This window comes from Hoplias malabaricus, chromosome 1 (genome assembly GCF_029633855.1).
Source record: "Hoplias malabaricus isolate fHopMal1 chromosome 1, fHopMal1.hap1, whole genome shotgun sequence".
Classification (NCBI taxonomy): domain Eukaryota; kingdom Metazoa; phylum Chordata; class Actinopteri; order Characiformes; family Erythrinidae; genus Hoplias; species Hoplias malabaricus.
Genome location: NC_089800.1, coordinates 58,870,865 through 58,892,050, shown reverse-complemented (window position 1 = coordinate 58,892,050; position 21,186 = coordinate 58,870,865). Strand labels below are relative to the sequence as shown.

General features: G+C 39.5%; 3 protein-coding genes across 6 annotated transcripts in view; 2 read left to right on the top strand and 1 right to left on the bottom strand.

Annotated features, from left to right (window-relative positions):
• gckr (glucokinase (hexokinase 4) regulator) overlaps window positions 1-12,444 on the top strand; it is a 21,456-nt gene extending 9,012 nt beyond the window's left edge. The window contains exons 2-20 of the mRNA XM_066668416.1: window positions 2,977-3,088; window positions 3,256-3,411; window positions 3,498-3,566; window positions 3,684-3,752; window positions 3,887-3,960; window positions 4,044-4,110; window positions 5,120-5,173; window positions 5,284-5,378; window positions 5,475-5,580; window positions 6,301-6,419; window positions 6,769-6,867; window positions 7,833-7,930; window positions 8,041-8,117; window positions 8,310-8,406; window positions 8,582-8,679; window positions 8,821-8,901; window positions 8,992-9,141; window positions 9,988-10,122; window positions 11,528-12,444. Of these exons, the coding sequence (XP_066524513.1) occupies window positions 3,074-3,088; window positions 3,256-3,411; window positions 3,498-3,566; window positions 3,684-3,752; window positions 3,887-3,960; window positions 4,044-4,110; window positions 5,120-5,173; window positions 5,284-5,378; window positions 5,475-5,580; window positions 6,301-6,419; window positions 6,769-6,867; window positions 7,833-7,930; window positions 8,041-8,117; window positions 8,310-8,406; window positions 8,582-8,679; window positions 8,821-8,901; window positions 8,992-9,141; window positions 9,988-10,122; window positions 11,528-11,647 (1,779 nt within the window). The 5' untranslated portion in view covers window positions 2,977-3,073 and the 3' untranslated portion in view covers window positions 11,648-12,444. The remainder of the gene's footprint in view (window positions 1-2,976; window positions 3,089-3,255; window positions 3,412-3,497; window positions 3,567-3,683; window positions 3,753-3,886; window positions 3,961-4,043; window positions 4,111-5,119; window positions 5,174-5,283; window positions 5,379-5,474; window positions 5,581-6,300; window positions 6,420-6,768; window positions 6,868-7,832; window positions 7,931-8,040; window positions 8,118-8,309; window positions 8,407-8,581; window positions 8,680-8,820; window positions 8,902-8,991; window positions 9,142-9,987; window positions 10,123-11,527) is intronic.
• The window catches only part of fndc4b (fibronectin type III domain containing 4b), a 25,640-nt gene extending 10,942 nt beyond the window's left edge, over window positions 1-14,698 (bottom strand). Inside the window, exons 1-2 of one of the 3 annotated variants that reach the window (XM_066668386.1) lie at window positions 528-641; window positions 61-141 (exon numbers count right to left, since the gene is read on the bottom strand). In XM_066668386.1, the coding sequence (XP_066524483.1) occupies window positions 61-127 (67 nt within the window). In that variant the 5' untranslated portion in view covers window positions 128-141; window positions 528-641. Of the gene's footprint in view, window positions 1-60; window positions 369-527; window positions 642-14,574 lie in introns of those variants that run through there. The other 2 variants (XM_066668395.1, XM_066668404.1) reach the window with 2 other exon arrangements.
• si:ch73-340m8.2 (tyrosine-protein kinase Src42A) lies at window positions 13,830-21,186 on the top strand. 2 transcript variants are annotated; one of them, XM_066668346.1, is made up of 9 exons: window positions 13,830-14,292; window positions 15,915-16,036; window positions 19,035-19,198; window positions 19,290-19,449; window positions 19,603-19,755; window positions 20,295-20,350; window positions 20,443-20,596; window positions 20,687-20,815; window positions 20,920-21,186. In XM_066668346.1, the coding sequence occupies exons 1-9, from the start codon at window positions 14,003-14,005 to the stop codon at window positions 21,165-21,167; spliced, it is 1,476 nt and encodes a 491-aa protein (XP_066524443.1). In that variant the 5' UTR covers window positions 13,830-14,002; the 3' UTR covers window positions 21,168-21,186. The 2 variants fall into 2 exon arrangements, with proteins under 2 accessions (XP_066524443.1, XP_066524435.1); XM_066668338.1 differs by having other exon boundaries at window positions 20,684-20,815.

The following is a 21,186-nucleotide window of genomic DNA, read 5'->3' as shown; positions in this document are numbered from 1 at the left end:
ATCTGTTACAGCTCCTGCGGTGATGGAGCTCACACTGAAGCAAAACTGTAGGCTACTTACTCGCTCCAGTGAGGCAGAAGCAGCGGAACAGAAAAAGGACCCAGCTGACGGTGAGGACAGTCCTCATAATCTTTCTTGAAGCTGCAGAAAACGATACGATAAGGAAAAAAAATCAGGACCCGCTCTCCCCTTGTAACTCCTCTCTGGTTATTATTAGAGTTGGGCTTCTTCGGTCCGAGCAACAAACCGCTGTTTCCACCGTTTGAATGTTTAAGAGTCACAAATAGAAACTTCAACTCATATCCTAACACACCGCGTCATAAAATAACGGAATAGCCACCATTTCTCCACAGCACCGCCGTTAAAGTCTGCAGAAAAATAAAATTATACCGTTTTAAACTTCAATATCAATCGATATCATACGTGTTTTATTATAAATACCGCTGGAAAAATAAAATGTCCCTATTTGAAACAGGGAGCTGCTAAATTGCTTCATTTAACGAAAAACGACTCGAAATAAATCTCACCAATAAATGAAAAGCAGACGAAAGATGTGAGGTAAAAACAATACCAGCCTTCATCCAGGAGCGAATAAATGGCGTCCACAGCCCCCCCCCCTCTCTCTCTCTCTCTCTCTCTCTCTCTCTCCCGCGCTACGTTTTGAGAATACTAATAAATCAGAATGAGCACATGACCTACAGGTGGTGGTCTGTAGTGGAGCACTGCTTGCAGACTGAACACTCAACACAGCGCTGGAGCAGAAATAGCTTACTGATGCACACTGAACCCTTAATGGCTGACGCAGGAGCCCAGCAGTGTTCTTTGCAGCAATGTTTTCTCTTTACAGCCTTTAATGGAAAGTTCATGAAATAAATATCATTTGTGAATGAAATGTAATGATCCATTTCAAATGCACAGTTTAAATGTTCTATAATAGTTAAAGGTTAAATATTTAAGGTAAAAAAAACAAAAAAAAAACGTGCCTATAGAAGATTAAAGTGGCACACGGTGGCCCAGCAGGTAGTATCGCAGTCACACATCTCCAGTATTCTGGGGTTGTGGGTTCAAGTCCCGTTCCAGGTGACTGTCTGTGAGGAGTGTGGTGTGTTCTCCCTGTGTCTGCGTGGGTTTCCTCCGGGTGACTGTCTGTGAGGAGTGTGGTGTGTTCTCCCTGTGTCTGTGTGGGTTTCCTCCGGGTGACTGTCTGTGAGGAGTGTGGTGTGTTCTCCCTGTGTCTGCGTGGGTTTCCTCTGGGTGACTGTCTGTGAGGAGTGTGGTGTGTTCTCCCTGTGTCTGCGTGGGTTTCCTCCGGGTGACTGTCTGTGAGGAGTGTGGTGTGTTCTCCCTGTGTCTGCGTGGGTTTCCTCCGGGTGACTGTCTGTGAGGAGTGTGGTGTGTTCTCCCTGTGTCTGTGTGGGTTTCCTCCAGGTGACTGTCTGTGAGGAGTGTGGTGTGTTCTCCCTGTGTCTGTGTGGGTTTCCTCCGGGTGACTGTCTGTGAGGAGTGTGGTGTGTTCTCCCTGTGTCTGCGTGGGTTTCCTCTGGGTGACTGTCTGTGAGGAGTGTGGTGTGTTCTCCCTGTGTCTGCGTGGGTTTCCTCCGGGTGACTGTCTGTGAGGAGTGTGGTGTGTTCTCCCTGTGTCTGCGTGGGTTTCCTCCGGGTGACAGTCTGTGAGGAGTGTGGTGTGTTCTCCCTGTGTCTGCGTGGGTTTCCTCCGGGTGACTGTCTGTGAGGAGTGTGGTGTGTTCTCCCTGTGTCTGCGTGGGTTTCCTCCGGGTGACTGTCTGTGAGGAGTGTGGTGTGTTCTCCCTGTGTCTGTGTGGGTTTCCTCCAGGTGACTGTCTGTGAGGAGTGTGGTGTGTTCTCCCTGTGTCTGTGTGGGTTTCCTCCGGGTGACTGTCTGTGAGGAGTGTGGTGTGTTCTCCCTGTGTCTGCGTGGGTTTCCTCTGGGTGACTGTCTGTGAGGAGTGTGGTGTGTTCTCCCTGTGTCTGCGTGGGTTTCCTCTGGGTGACTGTCTGTGAGGAGTGTGGTGTGTTCTCCCTGTGTCTGTGTGGGTTTCCTCCGGGTGACTGTCTGTGAGGAGTGTGGTGTGTTCTCCCTGTGTCTGTGTGGGTTTCCTCCGGGTGACTGTCTGTGAGGAGTGTGGTGTGTTCTCCCTGTGTCTGCGTGGGTTTCCTCTGGGTGACTGTCTGTGAGGAGTGTGGTGTGTTCTCCCTGTGTCTGCGTGGGTTTCCTCCGGGTGACTGTCTGTGAGGAGTGTGGTGTGTTCTCCCTGTGTCTGCGTGGGTTTCCTCCGGGTGACTGTCTCTGAGGAGTGTGGTGTGTTCTCCACGTATCTGTGTGGGTTTCCTCCGGGTGACTGTGTGTGAGGAGTGTGGGGTGTTCTCCCTGTGTCTGCATGGGTTTCCTCCGGGTGCTCCAGTTTCCTCCCACGGTCCAAAACACATTGGTAGGTGGATTGGTGACATAGGTATGAGTGCATGAATGTCTTTCAAAAGGCTGGTGTCCACTCCAAGGTTTGTTCCTGCCTTGTGCCCAGTGAACTGGATAAACGGTTACAGACAATGATTGAATGAATGACTGTACAAAATTATTAGCTTATGCATACATTCAGATATTAGAATTGTTCACTGTCCTTTGCTAAAAAAGAAAACAAATAATCCTGGATTTTTGTATCATAATTTTAAGGAAGACTATATCCAACATTAAGAAACACAATTAAACCAATATCTATTTAAAATTCCTAGTGTACATTTTATAATGATTTGTGTAATATGAATTTGTAAAAGAACTGAGCATTTTTAATTCAGCCAGACATGAAGAGTCAATTTTGAAAATAATTGTTAAGGATTTATATAGTAGTATCAAACGTTATTTGAGCTATAATGTACTTGGTTCAGCAGTGAACTTTACAGCATGTTTCAAAGTCCATTTAGGTGAACTTTGATTTCTTTCGGTGCTTGGTGTGTATTTAGATTGTGGAGCTGTGGAGGAACAGAAGGATACTGAGTAAATAGCATTTGGTTGAGAATAAAGAACCTAAAGACAACATTAGACTGCTAAATAGAAGAAATGCAACACTGGGAGGTAAGAGCAGAACATGCATAATAGTGTGCCATGAGAAATAAAGCAAAGTTAACAATGAATGTAACAACCACCTCTAGGAGAAACCTTTTACTAAACTTACTGTAATGCTGTTCTTTTCTAATGTGCCTTTCCTATCTGTTATGGCATTTTTGTTTGCTTTCCTCTAGCAGTCAAGTTATGAACCATTTTTACCCATCTCAGAAAAATCCAATCCAATCACTAACAACATTGACATAGCAGGCCCCGAAGAAATTGTACAAATGCTGCAAATATGTGATGCAGAAATTTTTGACAGAACGTCACATGAAGAAGCCACATATCAGGTAAGGGATAAGACTGCAAGCCAATATAATAAGAAATATACAAATAAAATCATAATTATTTACTGATAAAAATATAATATTTATAGAAACTGAGTAGCTGTTCTATGGTACAAACTATGGTGAATATATCAAAGAAAGTGGGAATGATTCTTAAGGTAAGATGGTGCACAAAATTATTCAATGTTTTCTATGTGAACTACATAGAACATTTAAAATATTAATTGAATTACATTTAATTCAAACAACAATCTGTAACTTATTTATTTCAAAAGGATCCAGAAGAGAGTCTGATTGTTTTGAGTGGTTGTGGGACCTCAGGCCGTGTTGCATTTCTTCTGGCGGTAAAAGCATTTATTTCTAAAATGTTAATTTATCTGAAATGTTGACAGCTTCAGGCAACCACATGACATAGTCTGAAGACTCACATATGTAGCATCTCAAGTAATCCATATTTTGGTGTTCCCTGGTCCTTTAGACTTCTTTTAACAGATGGCTTGCAGCCCTTCATCAAAAGCAAATCTATTCTTACATCATCGCTGGAGGTGACAAGTGAGTAACGTAGGTTCTCTGTTTGATGCATTAGATGATGCGGGATCATGACTTTGCAGCATTAGAGCAGTTTGTTTTTAAAGGGCCCTGCTGACATCACAGGAGGCTCCGGAGGACAACCCCTCGTTGGGTGCACTCATGCTGGACAAGGTGAGAGCGAGGGCAGAGAGACAGTGCATACATCCCAGAAAATCACTTTCCCTCCCAGTGTGATACACTGATACATTTTATTCTAAAAATACATTCTACAACAGTCTTGGACCAATAAATCTAAAACTATACACGGAGAAAGCCAGTAACAGGAATTAAAAGCCCCTTTGTTTTGCAATATAATTTATTAATATGTATTTATGTATAATAATTTGTTCACTTGTTTCTAGTACCTGAAGGAATGTGTACGGATATATACATCTTATTTGAAATATTTCTTTATGTATTAAGTTATTAATGATAGAAAAGCACTTTTTGTTTTCTTTTTGAATGCTGTTTGAGAAATCAATGCCAAAAAAAACAATATAAGTAGACCTAAGCAACACATGTAATTGCTTTCTAACAAAAAGGCCATATAGCAGAAAAAGCATATTTTCTTTAGCCCCATTTCCATAATTTCCATAAGAAATTCTTATTGAAATATATTCTATTATTATATATCTATTCACATATAATAGTGCATCAGTACCCAAGGTATGGGTGAGGTACCACTGATGTGAAAGTGTATATTTGGATTAGAGAGATATGTGCTGCCATCAGTGATGCCTTTTCCTGGGAATCCATGTTTATTTCAGGAAGACAATGTGAAGCCTCATTATGCACATGTTATAGCAACATAAGCACAGAGAGTGTGAGCTTCTCTGGCCTGTAGTCCAGATCTGTCTTATATGGTGCACCATGAAGAGAAGAATCAGACAATGGCAACCACAGACTGCTGAGGCAAAAAATCCACTTCCAAAACTACAATTATTTGTATCCACTATTCCCAAATGATTAAAAGTATAACTAAAAGGAAAGGTGAGGCAACACAGTGATAAATATTATTCTGTCCCAAATTCATTTTTGTGTACTGCAGATATCAACATCTAAATTCAAGTTCATAAGTAACTCTATATGTTTTACCTAGTGTTTTCTTTGGTTGCTCTGTTCATTCCATTTTTTACCACAGGCTTCTACAGGCAAGAAGCATGTCCTCTTCATTGGAATTTCCTGTGGTTTGTCTGTATGAAAATATCATCAGTTTCTTCCTTTAACATACATGTTTACAATTTATTTTTATTCCCTTTATGAAGTTGCTGTATGTTGTTGTTGTTGTTTGTTTTTCTTATAAAGGCTCCTTTTGTTGCTGGCCAGCTTAACTATTGTCTGAATAATTTGGAGGTCTTCACTCCAGTGGTAATTGGATTCAACCCTGTGAACATGGCTCGGTACTGATGACAAAATTACTGCAGATTTATCTGCTGGAATGTTTGTAACCAGAGCAGAGTATTGTGCAGCTTTAAAGATCTGTGTTGTGTGTTCAGGACTGAGACTATGTTGGACTTTCCATTTCATTTCAAAGGCATCGCTGAGAGAATGAGTAAAATGGAGGAACAAGGAAAAGCCTTTGTGCTGAATCCAGTAGTGGGGGTATGAGCTTTTTCAAACACACTTCATTAAACATTCAGTCTTAAACATGCAATCTAGAACTTTCAAGAGATAGTTCACTAGGATTTTCAAGAGGATTTTCATTGACCTTTTTTTACTATAAATTGCATGAAGGTGATTAAAAAGCATATAAACACACTATATCTATGTTTGTAGAATCCCTTTAGAATTAGTGAATCCAGCTCATTAAATTGGTGCCCCCAGGCAGTTATGAATTCACAGATGTCCATAAAAAATGCATGACATGATATAAGATGATCTAGACCAGCTGCACATGAGCTTAAGGTAATCATGCCATATGTCAGATGTGGGGTAGCGGGATATAAGCCTCAGCATCGGGCTTTTCAGCGGTAGAACTGTGTTTTCTGGAGCACCACTGCATAATTTTAGATTGAGTTCGAGTGGCTATTGTGATGCTGAACTAATCATCATACATGAGTACCTAATGCTATTTGTGGCTTACTGCCATCAAATCCTTACAGAAATATATCCAATATCTGCTTATTAGAAGAGCAGCAGTTGTTACTGCTGACCATAAGCTTGGTTTTCACTGAATGTTTCTGTGCACCTGTTTTAAGCCTTGACAAGTACATTAATCAGAACGTTCTTTTAGAAAGTGCTTACATAAATGTCTTAGAATTCATTTAAAATTTAATATACATATTTTTTAAAGATTAATATATTTGCTTTATTTTCTTGGAGCCTGAAGCTATTACTGGATCATCAAGAATGAAAGGAGGAAGTGCCACAAAAGTAATACTGGATACAGTCCTTTTGGCAGGACATGAAGCTGTTTACAGTAACAGCACCATAACTCCTGGGTTCGTGTTCCAGTCCTTTCTTTTCACTGAAACATAACCATAGACTTAGACATAGACTGGGGGGCAGCCGTGGCCTTGAGATAAGAGAAGCGAGCTTGAGGCCGGAGGGTCACCAGTTCAATTCTCAGGAAGTACCCTTGAACTACTCCCCGGGCACAAAGGTGGTTGGCAGCCCCCTGCTCCGGTTGTGTGTGTATTCACTGCCCCTAGTGTTTGTGAAGATTTGCTCACTAATGTGTGTCAATGCAGAGAAGTAATTTACCTAAGGGGATCAATAAAGGTGTTTCTTCTTCTTCTTGGTTTCTCTTTTATGTACTAATCTACTTCTCTTATTGCATCTGTTAAAAAGTGTTATTTTAGCCTCGATCAGCATGAAGCAGAAGGTTCAGGAAATGACTTACTCACAGAGTGATAAACTGGCTGCTCTGATTCAGAGAGCTGGAATGAGGTAGGCCCTTAACTTCACCTGTCATCCTAAATGATTCATACATTCTACTACTACCTGGATATCAGCCACATGTTACTTTATCATATTTGGTGCATCTAATGTTGGATGTAGATCTGTAGTGTGTATCAGATTATGGGCAATTACTTTAGTTTTTCAAAGATTAGTGTCCAGCCCAGACTTGTGCCCCATAATTGCGGTCCCCCACAGTTACATAATCTCTCTAATAGCTTTAGCACTGGTTTCCTGTTGACCTAAAGCACAAGTCATTGTCCAAATACTTTCACAAACTGGAGCCTCATTAAGGGTGTGTTCCTGCCTTGCTCCCAGTGATTCCGTGTTGTTTCATTATGACCCTGAAGTGGATAAGCAGTTACAGACTATAAATGAATGAGATGTTCATCTGTGCATAATGCTTATTCAAAGCATATCACATTAGATTTGTCTCAAAAAAAATTGAACTTCCAATGTAAATATAAATAAAGTTCCAAATTATGATTTTTACGTTTTGTTTTTTTGTTTGTTTGTTTTTAGTATATTGAGTATGTTGAGTATATACAGGGGTTAAACAATGAAACTGTCATTTTAGTGTGGGAGGTTTGATGGCTAAATTGGACCAGCCTGGTGGCCAATCTTCATTAATTGAAGGACTTGTATATGTAATTCCCAAGATGAATTGACGCTGTATTGGCCGCAAAAGGAGGCCCTACACCATACTAATAAATTATTGTGGTCTAAAACCAGGTGTTTCAGTTTCATTGTCCAACCCCTGTAGGTGTCCATATTGTAACTTGTTGAACATTTGGCAAAACACTAAAGCTGTTAATAATGTTAGTCAACAAATATAGTTAATAAAAAAAACAAATGTAATAAGGTCATCTTAAAAATATTAAATAGTATTCATTGCATGAGCTGATGCCAGCTTCTTAATCATACAAGACATTCTTGTGTTACTATTTCCAATGCAGCCTTCGAAGCAATGGGCATGTCTATTACTTTGGATGGCAGACTCTTGGAATTATCGGGATTATTGATGCCAGTGAATGCATTCCAACGTTTGGAGCAGGTGCTGATAATGATACAGTAATAACAAATACCGAATGTATATCTTGATATGTATTCAAAATTTGAGAATGACATATAAACTCAACCCAGGGAGAAATTCTTGTTTCCCAGGCTTTGAAGATATCAGAGGCTTTATTAACAGAGGCTTTAGTGAAATAAACAACAAAGAGGGAGATCTGTCATCTAAGGTGGGTTTGAGCCTTTGGATTGAGCTTGAATAACAAGAATGGTAGCAGTGTGCCTTGTATGGAACAGACTGGTTACTATCTCTCTCTCTCTCTCTCTCTCTCTCTCTCTCTCTCTCTCTCTCTCTCTCTATATATATATATATATATATATATATATATATATATATATATATATATATATATCATGTCCAGGGACCACAATTTATTATTGATCACAAGGATTTTATGAAGACAGTTTTGCCCAGTGTGACAGACAATGACATGGTGATATTTCTCTTCACGGTGAAGGGTAAAACATATTCATATTCACTTAATATAATGTTGCGTGTCAAAGGAAAATACTGTATTTCAATTATTTTACATCAACACCTCTTTATACTGTAAAAAACAGCAATATTTGACCTAATAAAATTGCTCAAAAATGAATGGAAATAAAATACACATATTTGAAAATGTGACCTTAGATGACCTGAGTGAGGTCACGCTGCTGGCTGAGCGTGTGAGACAAAACACAACCAACCTCCATGCAATCATCCATGACCTTGAAATACACTGTGTTCCTGTGAGTAAAAAAAATTATAGCAATTTTACTTGAAAACTTAAGGTATTTCTATTGCTTGCTTTCAAGGACATTCAAGTGCTTTTTCTTAGTGTAATGTGTGCTTTGAGTACACATTATAATTACAGAATGCTCTCATTTCAGGAAAGAGTACAAGGAATGTTTATGTCTGTCCTCAACATCACATGGCCCTCATCTTTTAACATGCAGTGCTCTGTAGTAATGGTAAGACCTGGTATTTTTAATTCAATGTATTACACAATCGCAATATATTTATTTATTGTTATAGTTGTTTCCTATACTATACCTATACAGAAACAGCACTGGGAGCTTTCCACCAAATTGTGCCTTAATGCAATCAGCACAGGAGCTCATATACTAAAGGGAAAAGTGTACATGAATTACATGATAGATGTCAGAGTAACCAACAGCAAACTGTATAGAAGAGCCATTTGCATATTGCAGGTAAAGAAATCCAATCTTACAAGTTTTATACAAAATATCACAAAATGATAATATGAACACGGCCACCATGCTTTACATTATGATTAATTTTCTTGAAGAATGGATAGCAATTCTCCAAAACTATTTGTAATATTTTTATATTCATTTAGATGTGATATAACTATGGTTTTAACAGTCTCCTGTAAATTTGGAGATACTTGGTTTGTTGGACAGTGATGATATGCATTATACAATCTGAATAGCATGGTCAGCTGTATGATTTAAAAAATAATGAAAAGGTGATGTAGAATGAATACAAACCTGGTCCTTTTGACCTCATAAGAGACTGCTATTATGAATCCAAATAATACACAATGATTCATTTATTCATTCATTGTCTGTAAGTGCTTGTTCAGTTCAGGGTCGTGCTGGGTCCGGAGCCTACCCGGAATCACTGGGCGCAAGGCAGGAACACACCCTGGAGGGGGCGCCAATCCTTCACAGGGCGACATTCACTCACATACACTTACACCTATGGACAATTTTCAGTCGCCAATCCACCTACCAACATGTATTTTTGGACCATGGGAGGAAACCCACACGGACACAGGGAGAACACACCATCACCCAGAGCGGGACTTGAACCACAACCTCCAGGATCCTGGAGCTGTGTGACTACAACACTACCTGCTGCTGATTGATATTTACAAATAGCTTTAGGGTTATACAGATTCTCAATGTTGTTGATGATTAGTTGCTTGTTAAATCAATTATTCAGGGCAATTACGTCAAAATGCTTAGTGACCCCTGTGTCACTAATATATTAGGAAGTAATTGCATCAATTATTTTAATGTCATTACCCTCAGAAATTCACAAATTGCACCCAAGCCCAGTGTGAAACAGCTCTGCTGAGATCTGTCTATGACATGGAGGAGCTGACTGATGAGATAAGGTCAGCAGATGTGACAAAGCACACACTTAGAGCTAATCAGATGGACAGGGTAAGAGCTCATTCATCAGTCTGCATTCACACACCTACACCATAAAGCATTAAATAAATTAATGTCACGTCAACTAATATTGCATAGTAAATCTTCAGCATAGTACTACAGTAAAGCTTTGTTTTGGGGGCATTTTTGAGTTCCTCCCAGTTTAGTCATTATTCAGTAAACAAATTTTACAAAAGCCTCATCACACCGTCCCTCAAACCCTGTAGTTTAAGTTCTCCACATTGTTTGAGGTTCAGACTTATGACCATTTGCTGATTGGGAGGTTAAATTGGGCACTCAAATTGCCTTAAAAATTATTCACCCAAGAAAGCAGGAGAAATGAATTTTCAGAGCAATACGTCCATATAAATCATAGGGATCAGATTGACAGTATTGTGTGTGCTTAAAGAACAGTGATATGTGACAGTGAAGCATGGTTGCTTGATAGGAAGGTCACTAGAAATCAAGTTTGATTCTTTGCAAGGCTATGTCTCAGTTCTCCAGTGTCCTGAGGTCTGGAGTCTGAGAGGTGGAAGCCCTCACTTCCCCAGGCTGGTGGCACTGTGTGATGAGGGAGTCATAGCCTGTCAAGACAGTCCTGTCAGTGACTAAAGAGGTGAAGAAACATCCATCAATCTTGCCAGAGGTGGGCCGTGAACTGAGTTTGCTCATTTGGTGGAATGTACGCTCTGTAGTGCAGTCTGGACCTGGTTCATGCCCCACCTCTGGCAAGTTGATGGATGTCTCTTTAGTTGACAATTGCCTCTCAAGGTTGATGGATATTTGTCGAGATTATGCATCAGGGGTCTGCGGGGTGTAAGATGTCTCATTGCTTAAGCATTTGCAGACCAGAAAAAAATTAACTTTTGTAAAAATAATTAAATAAATAAATAAATAAATAATAATTCGCTAATAAAAAGACTGACTTTGAAATTGTATATGCTCAGAAAAACTGTCAGTGTGGTTGTACCTTCAAGGGTACTCACACAGTACCTTTAGGTAGGGAAGATAATTGTATGATATTCTATAATATTAGTATATATTTAAATTTGTGTTAATTTCAAATGCCCCATTTAATCGCCAGGACTTATATTATGTTCTTTAAATTTTACACAATTCTATTAGAAATATTCACCTCTCCTTCTGGAAAAGAGAATGTCATGTAACCTTTGGTAACAAAACTGGACTTAAAAAAACACTCATGTACCTTCACGGTAAATTTACACTGTTTGTACCTGTAGTGACAAAGCTGTACCTGTACTGTACATTATTTTTCGGAGAGTGTTTTACAAAATCAGATTGTGCTTTTAAAAGCTGTTAGAAATTTTCTCGTAAAATGTAATATCATCACTAATTTTGTCATACTGTTGTCAGTTCTGCCAGTACACACCTACAATTTTTTTTTCTTTAATGGCAGGTAGTTCCAACTTCTGTTGTGATGCTTCATTCTGGCTGCACTCTTGCAGAGGCAAAATTCCACTTAGATGCTCAGCCTACTATTCGAGAAGCAGTAGCAGCTTCCCTGACGATCTCTTAAAGCAGGTGTGCTGAAGAGTGCAGTCTTTACGTCAAACAGTATAAAAGCAGGAAATAGATTCATTCATTTATTCATTCATTATCTGTAACCCTTATCCAGTTCAGGGTCGAGGTGGGTCCAGAGCCTACCTGGAATCACTGGGTCAAAGGAGGGAATACACCCTGGAGGGGGCGCTAGTCCTTCACAGGGTAACACCCACTCACACACTCGCACCTATGGACACTTTTGAGTCGCCAATCCACCTACCAACGTGTGTTTTTGGACTGTGGGTAGAAACCGGAGCACCCGGAGGAAACTCACACAGACACAGGGAGAACACACCAACTCCTCACAGACAGTCACCCGGAGGAAACCCACGCAGACACAGGGAGAACACACCACACTCCTCACAGACATTCACCTGGAGGAAACCCACGCAGACACGGGGAGAACACACCACACTCCTCACAGACAGTCACCCGGAGGAAACCCACGCAGACACAGGGAGAACACACCACACTCCTCACAGACAGTCACCCGGAGGAAACCCACGCAGACACGGGGAGAACACACCACACTCCTCACAGACAGTCACCCGGAGGAAACTCACACAGACACAGGGAGAACACACCAACTCCTCACAGACAGTCACCCGGAGGAAACCCACGCAGACACAGGGAGAACACACCACACTCCTCACAGACATTCACCTGGAGGAAACCCACGCAGACACGGGGAGAACACACCACACTCCTCACAGACAGTCACCCGGAGGAAACCCACGCAGACACAGGGAGAACACACCACACTCCTCACAGACAGTCACCCGGAGGAAACCCACGCAGACACGGGGAGAACACACCACACTCCTCACAGACAGTCACCCGGAGGAAACCCACGCAGACACAGGGAGAACACACCACACTCCTCACAGACAGTCACCCGGAGGAAACCCACGCAGACACAGGGAGAACACACCACACTCCTCACAGACAGTCACCCGGAGGAAACCCACGCAGACACGGGGAGAACACACCACACTCCTCACAGACAGTCACCCGGAGGAAACCCACGCAGACACAGGGAGAACACACCACACTCCTCACAGACAGTCACCCGGAGGAAACCCACGCAGACACAGGGAGAACACACTACACTCCTCACAGACAGTCACCTGGAGGAAACCCACGCAGTCACAGGGAGAACACACCACACTCCTCACAGACAGTCACCTGGAGGAAACCCACGCAGACTAACTTCTATGGTTGCAAATATCATTTAGCCTAAAGTGTTGCTTAATATTAAACTGGCTTAACATCTTATTAAAATTAATGTACCATAGGGTCCAAAGGTCTACTAATGTAAATGCTTTTATTTTGCATTCTTTTTTTATACAGACATTACATTTGAGTGAATTCTAGAATCTTTTAAATTTTAACATTAATTTCAGAATTTCTTAGCATTTGGTTTGTTTCTTTGTGTAAAAGTTCCTGATATGGCTCCTACACACACACACACACACACACACACACACACAGACAAAATCACAAAATTTTTTGTAAAATAAATTGTGCTTAAGTTTAAATCCTGACCAAAAGTGTGCAGAAACTTAAGTTATATGCAAGATTTTAATTATTTTCATTCATTCATTCATTTTCTACAATGGCTTGATCCTGATCAAAATCATGCTGGTTCCAGCACCTACCTGAAATCACTGGGCACAAGGAAGGGCACAAAACCTGGACACAATTCACAAATCAAAACACACTCACCCAATCACCCACACACCCACACCTGTGGACACTGCCAATCCACCTACCAACATGATATTTTATTTTATTATGAGAGTAAACCAAGACCACCTGGACAAGACCCACACAGTCAAGGAGAAAACACAAACTCCTCACAGACAATGACCAGAGGTGAGGATAGAAACCAGGATCCCATGATCCTAGAACTGTGTGGCAGTGACACCATCTGCAGTCCCAACTTCACTCATTATTTGATGTTCAAAATTTAAATTTTGAACATCAACTATTTATTTCTGTTTTACTTATAAAACCCTTTTTATGTTTGTTGCAGTGCTGTTTGGGAAGGCATTGTCTTGTGTAATAAATATGAAAAGTTAGTTCTTTGAGTATTTGGTGTATTAAATTTTACATAAACACACAAACAAACAAAAAGTTACCTATATAATGAAACAGAAAAAACTAGCAGAGCTAAACAATGAAGCCAAAAAATGAGACATCCTTCAAACTTTGCTTCCTTCTTAAAAGGAACGTACACAAACCAGTTTGGCAACTGTGACCATGCTGGGTTTCAGCATCAGGTAGTCAGACCATCATTGTGTAAACTGTGGCATGGCAGCAAGGGACAATGGGTAACTGTGGCTGCTCGTGTGAATGCTGCTTGCCTTGCTGTAAAAAAGAAGAAAAAAAGCCAATCAAACCTCGCAGAGTTATGTCCCGCTATGAATACCACTGCCGTACCCTCAAGGACCTGAAGATTAACAGAGGAGATATACTGGAAGTAATAGATGAAACTCCACATTGGCTTTATGTGAAGAAGCGTACAGTCAATGGTGATAAGCAGAAGGGATTTGTGGAGGAACAGGGCTATGTTCCCAAAGACTTTGTCAAACCTTTGGACAGTTTGGAGGCCAAGCCGTAAGTATTTTTGCCCTCTGATAAAAAATAAAATTAAAACAAAATATTGTTATAATACATGACTTTCCCTCTGGGATTAATTAATTGTTTAAAATCTTAAAGATATATTTTTCAGAGCTAGTATGTGAATTGTGTGGTTTTAAGACTGAAGAACATAAGTGCAAAACCATATTGTGTTGAGTCCTGTTATCTAAACCAGTGGGCACTGATAGAGTGTGTACTGTACTTTAGCAAACAACTTGCAAACCTTTGCACTTGGAGTAGCAGGAGGTATGTTCTTACCTTTCTGGTTCCTCGGGTTTCTCATGTTTCACATCAAGTCTTTACTGTGTAAACTTTATGGATTTAACTAAGGAAGCATTAAATATTCAGAGCGATGTTAAAGAAGCAATCTGTAATACTAACACCCAGTGTATAAAATGAGAATTACAATACACTTTCAAAACAGTGGGGAGAGCTGTCTGCCCCCTCCCCTTCCTCTTTAGACACAAAGCTAGGTTGCCATTTTGAACATACACAAATGAGCACAAACCACGTTTGGACCTTAATAGCTAAAATTAATATGCTATAATCAATCTATTTACATAGAAATGTCTTCATTTCACACAAAAAATCCTACCTATATTAGAATGAAAGCACAAAAATGAACAGGTAGCCACCATTTCCCCTGAAATTACAAGTCTTTTTCTTTCATATTTAGACTAGACCAGACTGGTATTATCTGATTTAGTTTTCCCTTGCACAACAAATGTTCTTTTAGGAAGCAGATCTTTGGCTACATTCACACAGCAGGTAAAAGTAACCCAAATCCGTTTTTAACGTGTTTTTTTTTATAAAACAAACAAGAGAAAAGCTTTTTTGCCGTTCTATATCAGTTTTATATTGTTTGTGTCGGTATGAAGCTGTATGAATAAGGCTCATGGAAATATTAAGCTCGTGTCGGCTCTCATAGTTCTCTTTGGAGACGACGTGTTCGTGAGAGACCCGGGAAATTTGCGCTTAGCATGAAAGAAACGTTCACGTTTTAAGATTTTTACAGTCTTTATTAAATACTCTTTAACATAGAGCTCACAAAGAAAGGGAGGTTTTGTGATATAGCGCTGCACAGTCCAGTCCCACTCCTTAATTTAAAAAAACAAAGTGCTATGAAACAGACTGACATTTTCTTCTGGTAAGCGCCTGAAGCCTCGTCCTTTGCGCATACGGACTGTGTGAACAGCAGAACAAATATATATTTTAAAATACATTTATTATGTTTTTTGTATTCAAACATGGCCCTCAGAGACACCAGTGCTTCAACAGAGCCTCCTTCCTTAATCTATGATGACACAAACCGAACATTTTATAACCGAGTACAGTAAATATATTACAGATTGCTTCCTTAAGTGCCAGCTAGAGCTGACTTTCATATGTTGGACGAATAGTTTTGAGTCACAGACAGCACACAAGCTGTTCCAGAGCATACAACTGCATTTCATGAGTTTTTTAAGGAGATCACACAAATGAAATTAAGTGTTCACCTTCAAGTACCTCATTTCACAAATTATAAGAGGTGTCAATGGCCATGTGATGTATCTAATCTAGTCTAATTTAATAAGACATAAAAATAATTCTGTTTATAGATGGTATTTTGAAAATGTCAGAAACCGCATTGAGGCCAAGAGATGTCTGCAGAGACCAGAAAACCATGAAGGAGCATTTCTTGTGTGGAGGAGTACAGAGACCAATTACTTATACCTCTCAGGTAAATGTTCTTTATTTGCCTCCTCTAGCATAAAACATAAATAAAATAAAATAATAAAAATAATAATAACACAAGTGCCACTTCTTTCATGTACACATTGTGTTGTCAATCGTTTTATTTAGCCAATCAGCAGCCAGACTTGGCTGTCCATCATTCTGTATGGCAGTCAATGGAGTCACAGTCCCTCCTACAGGGGGTTGTAGTTTTGCGGTCCCTCAAAACATCTGACTGACTTTTAGAGCCAAGTAAATATTTATATATATAAAAATCCCATTAGATAATTTCATATAAATAAGCAGATAAGTCTCTATATCAAAATAGTATGTAACAGTAAAACAATGACAACAAACCTTAACATAACTATATAAATATATATATAATGACAATTCTATTGGACATAGAAGTTACATATGGTAATGTAATGAGGCTGAGACTGTTTTTTACACCTCTTAGGCCAATAAGATGCTTTCAGTTCAGATCTCATGGTATTTAATGAACAATTAAAAATAGCACAGTGTTATATATTAATAGAGTATTTGCAAAATATATGGACAGATTCTGCTTTGCTGCTGTTCAGGAATGCTCTCCCTGGGCCTCGCATTCCTTAATTCAATTTCAGAAATTTGACTACCATGTTTTGTTTGTCCAGAATATGTACAAACCCCATTTCCACAAAAAATTGGGACAATGAACAAAGTGTCAATAAAAAAAAACAGAATGCAAAGCTGAGCATTATGTAAACACTATATTTCACTGAAAATTTTAAATGTATATTCTTTTAAATGTATATTCATTTTTTGGAATATGATGCCAGCAACAAGTTCTAAAAAGTTGGGATGGGACAACTAATGAAACTAAACTAAATTGGTTCATTGGCAATAGGTCATTGACATGATTGGTTTTAAATAGAGCATCTCAGGCTGAGTCTTTCAGAAATGAAGATGTGTTTGGGCAAAAATGTGACAATTCAAGAATAATGCTTCTCAGCTTAAGAAAAAAAAAAAGAAGAACTTGTGGATTTCATAATCTACAGTGCATAATATCATTGAAGGTTTCAGAGAGGAACCCAGAGAATCTCTAAATGCAAGGGCAATGCCCCAAAACAATGTTGGCTGAATGTGAGCTTCAGGCCATTAAGGTGGTACTAAATTAAAAACAAACAGGCTTCTGCAGTGGAAATCATTACATGGACTCAGGAACATTTCCAAAATTCATTGACTGTGAATACACCATGTCTCTGCATCTCTTTTATGCAAATAAGAAAACATACTAGGGCTGTGGATTGATTTATTTTTAAATCATGAATTAATTGTACATTTGCTGTGATTGTTTGTGATTAACTGCATTGTCAAAGATGCAGTTCCCCCAAAAAAAGAGAGGAAACAGGACCTTTTTGTGTGTGTGTGAGTGTGTGTGTGAGAGAGAGAGAGAGAGAGATGTATTTAATACATATTTCTGCAAAAATAAAATGTAATCTGAACGCAACATCAGTGACGCTGAGTTTACATCATTAGATAAAACCACTAATACATCAATAGACTCTGTAAAAAGACTGAATTATGGGAGGACATTTTGACATGATTGGTAAACTATAAATTATTCATTCATTCATTCATTATCTGTAACCCTTATCCAATTCAGGGTCGCGGTGGGTCCAGAGCCTACCTGGAAACACTGGGCGCAAGGTGGGAATACACCCTGGAGGGGGCTAAACTACAAATTAACTTTAAAAAAATCATTAAATTCCTGTGTGTTTTAATGCATTCATTTTGACAGCATTAAAACATATAAACAAGACCCAGAAATAAGGTCTCTTGTGGATCTGAGCTCATTTAAGGTGGACTGAGTCAAAGTGAGGTAGTGTCGCAGTCACACAGCTCCAGGAACCTGGAGGTTGTGGGTTCGATTCCCGCTCTGGGTGACTGTCTGTGAGGAGTTGGTGTGTTCTCCCCGTGTCCGCGTGGGTTTCCTCCGGGTGCTCCGGTTTCCTCCCACAGTCCAAAAACACACGTTGCAGGTGGATTGGCGACTCGAAAGTGTCCGTAGGTGTGAGTGTGTGAGTGAATGTGTGTATGTCTGTGTTGCCCTGTGAAGGACTGGCGTCCCCTCCAGGGTGTATTCCCGCCTTGCGCCCGATGATTCCAGGTAGGCTCTGGACCCCCCGCGACCCTAAAAATTGGACAAGCGGTTACAGATAATGGATGGATGGATGAGTCAAAGTGGAAAAGTGTCCTGTTGTCCAGCAAATCAAAATCTTAAATTGTTTTTGGAAATCATGTCATGTCTTCCAGGCTAAAGAGGAGAAAGACGATCCTTGGCTTGTTATGAGCACACATTTTAAAGTCAGCATTCATGATGGTATGGGGTGGATTAGTGCACAAGGCATGGGTGATATAATGCACATCTGTGAAGGCACTGTTAAAGCTGAATGATATATACAGGGTTTGGTGTAATATGCTGCCATCCAGACAATGTGTTTTTCTGTGAACAAAAATTGTAATTGCTTATTGCAGTATACCAAGGCCAACCCTTATTTTGCATGAATTAGAGCAGCAAGTAAGAGAATCTGAGTGCTAAACTAGTCCAGATTGGTTACCCACTGGAAACAGTCTGTGAACATATGAAAGAAAATACACTAACTGAAACCCCAGCTGTTGAGCTACTGAAATACTGTAACAAGCAAGAACAGGAAAACATTTCACTTTCAGTCATTTCCTTACAGTCACTGGTCCCAAAGTTCCCAAACACATTCTTGCATGAAGAGGTAATTCAACACAGTGGTAAACATGTGGCATGTGCCCCAACCTTTTTTGGGGGTGTGTTGCTGTGCATATATATTTTTGAAATATGTACTTAGTACAACTTTATTTTTAAAAAATAGGGTTTAAATGATTTGCACATCATTGCATTCTGTTTTACATTTGGCACAGCATGCTAACTCTTTAGAAATTGAACTTGTAATTTTAAATATTGTAAATGCTGTTGTCTTTTTTTTCAGTGAAGAATGGACCACATGCAAGACACTACAAAATTAGAGAGGGAGAAATTGAGAAGCAGTTTTATCTTGTGAATCAGAAAACGTTCCCAACTCTATGTGAGTTAGTGGACTACTATTCCAATCAGGAACGACTCTGTACTCGCCTAAATGCCCCCTGTGTTATGGTAAGTGTCCCAATAACATTAATGAAAGTGCTATGTTTCACCTTTATTATGCAACGTTCACTGCATAATGCTTCACTTGAACAACCTCCAGCTCGACCGACCATCCCTTCCATGTCTGTCATATGATGCACTTTGGGAAGTGGATAGAAGTTTACTGACAAAGGTGGAGAAACTTGGCAGTGGGGAATTTGCCGAAGTGTGGCATGGAGTGTGGAACAATATGATCGATGTAGCCATTAAAGAGTTCAGAGGTAAAAATAAATGTAAAAAAAAAGCTATTCACAGTTCAAATAAGTAAAATATATATTTTTTAATTGCACCTATATTCATATTTGAAAGCAAATCTCAGTTAATAATTATCATAATATCCCAGGCATCTAATTCACTTTTGACCTTTCTCACAGTCAGTAACCCAGAGATCCAGACAGAGATTAATATCATGAAGGAGATTCAGCATGAACGCCTACTGCAGCTCTATGGCGTGTGCACGGTCAATCAGCCCTTCTGTATTGTCACAGAGCTCATGAAAAATGGAAGTTTGAAGAAACACCTCATCAGTAAGTTATTTACTCTGATTCAGCTGATAAATCACACTATTAAGTTTAACCATATAGAACTGTGCAAAATAAGACATCCCCCTTTGTTTATTCCAGACACAACTGGTATGACATATGACTTATCTGTATTTTCAGTACATTTACCTGAGGAGAGTATATCTACGCTTTTTTTTCCATTAAATTAGCTAGTATGGACCATGCCTGTAAATGCTGAAATGAGGAGGTGAACTCAAATATATTTTCTGGGCAGGAGTTCTGGGCGGTTTCGGAATATGTATAAAGCCAAACCCTCACCGAGGCTTCAGATCTGAAAAAAAAATATCCATGGGTGTTTCAGCTTAACTTTCCAAATTAGAACATATTTAAATGAAACAAAGAAAACTAGTCAAACAGAAGCCCAGACCACTGAATGGATTATTTGAATCATGAGAATCCCAGTCAAATCCAGCCAACAAGTCTGAACTTCCAATATATATATATATATATATATTAGGTTAAATATTTCTACAATATACCATTGCCATTTTTTTGTCTTTCAGGCCACAGAATGAAAAAAGATATTGCATTTTCACTCATGATTGGCTTCGCAGTACAGGTACCTTGAGTAACCTGGAACAAATGTTTATTACATTATTTCCATTAAACATTTAAAAAACAATTATCACATGGGTTTTACTCTCCTTACAGGTTACAGAAGGGATGGCATATCTTGAGAGTAACAATATAGTTCACAGAGACCTGAGAGCTGATAACATCTTACTCACTGACATGCAGTTCTGCAAGATAGCTGATTTTGGACTGGCTCATTTTGCTTTACCAGGAGACCACGAACATACTTCAGGTAACTAGTGATATTGATGTTATTATAATGCCATTAGGTATCAGAGACCAGTAAGGGCAATGTATAAAATATATTTTTTTTGTACAGCAGTAAAAATTCCTGTAAAATGGATGGCACCTGAAATTTTCTGTGGAAATAAATACACAAGCCAGTGTGACGTCTGGTCTTTCGGAATCCTCTTAACTGAAATAATCACATATGGCAATGACCCTTATCCAGGTAATCAGAGGAGGAAAGGGACACGGCTGAGCTTTACATTAGAACCTCAAAGCATTTATGATTTTTAAGTTACTTAAAAGTTACTATACTTTTTTTTATTCCAGAGCTAGACAAAATAAAATGCATTCTGGCTATTCGGAGAGGATACAGGATGGAGTGTCCATCAGACTGTCCCCTAACACTGTATGAAATCATGCTGCTGTGCTGGAGTACCAACCCTGAAGATAGACCTGGGTTTACAGCACTGAAGCACAGGTTAATGGCACTGGATCCTGAACCCATTTCTGAGTTGGACTCTGTGGATGTAGAACTGAACAAAGATAGTTCTGATTGTCTTTCTGAAGCAAACTAATGCTGATGCATAGTACGAA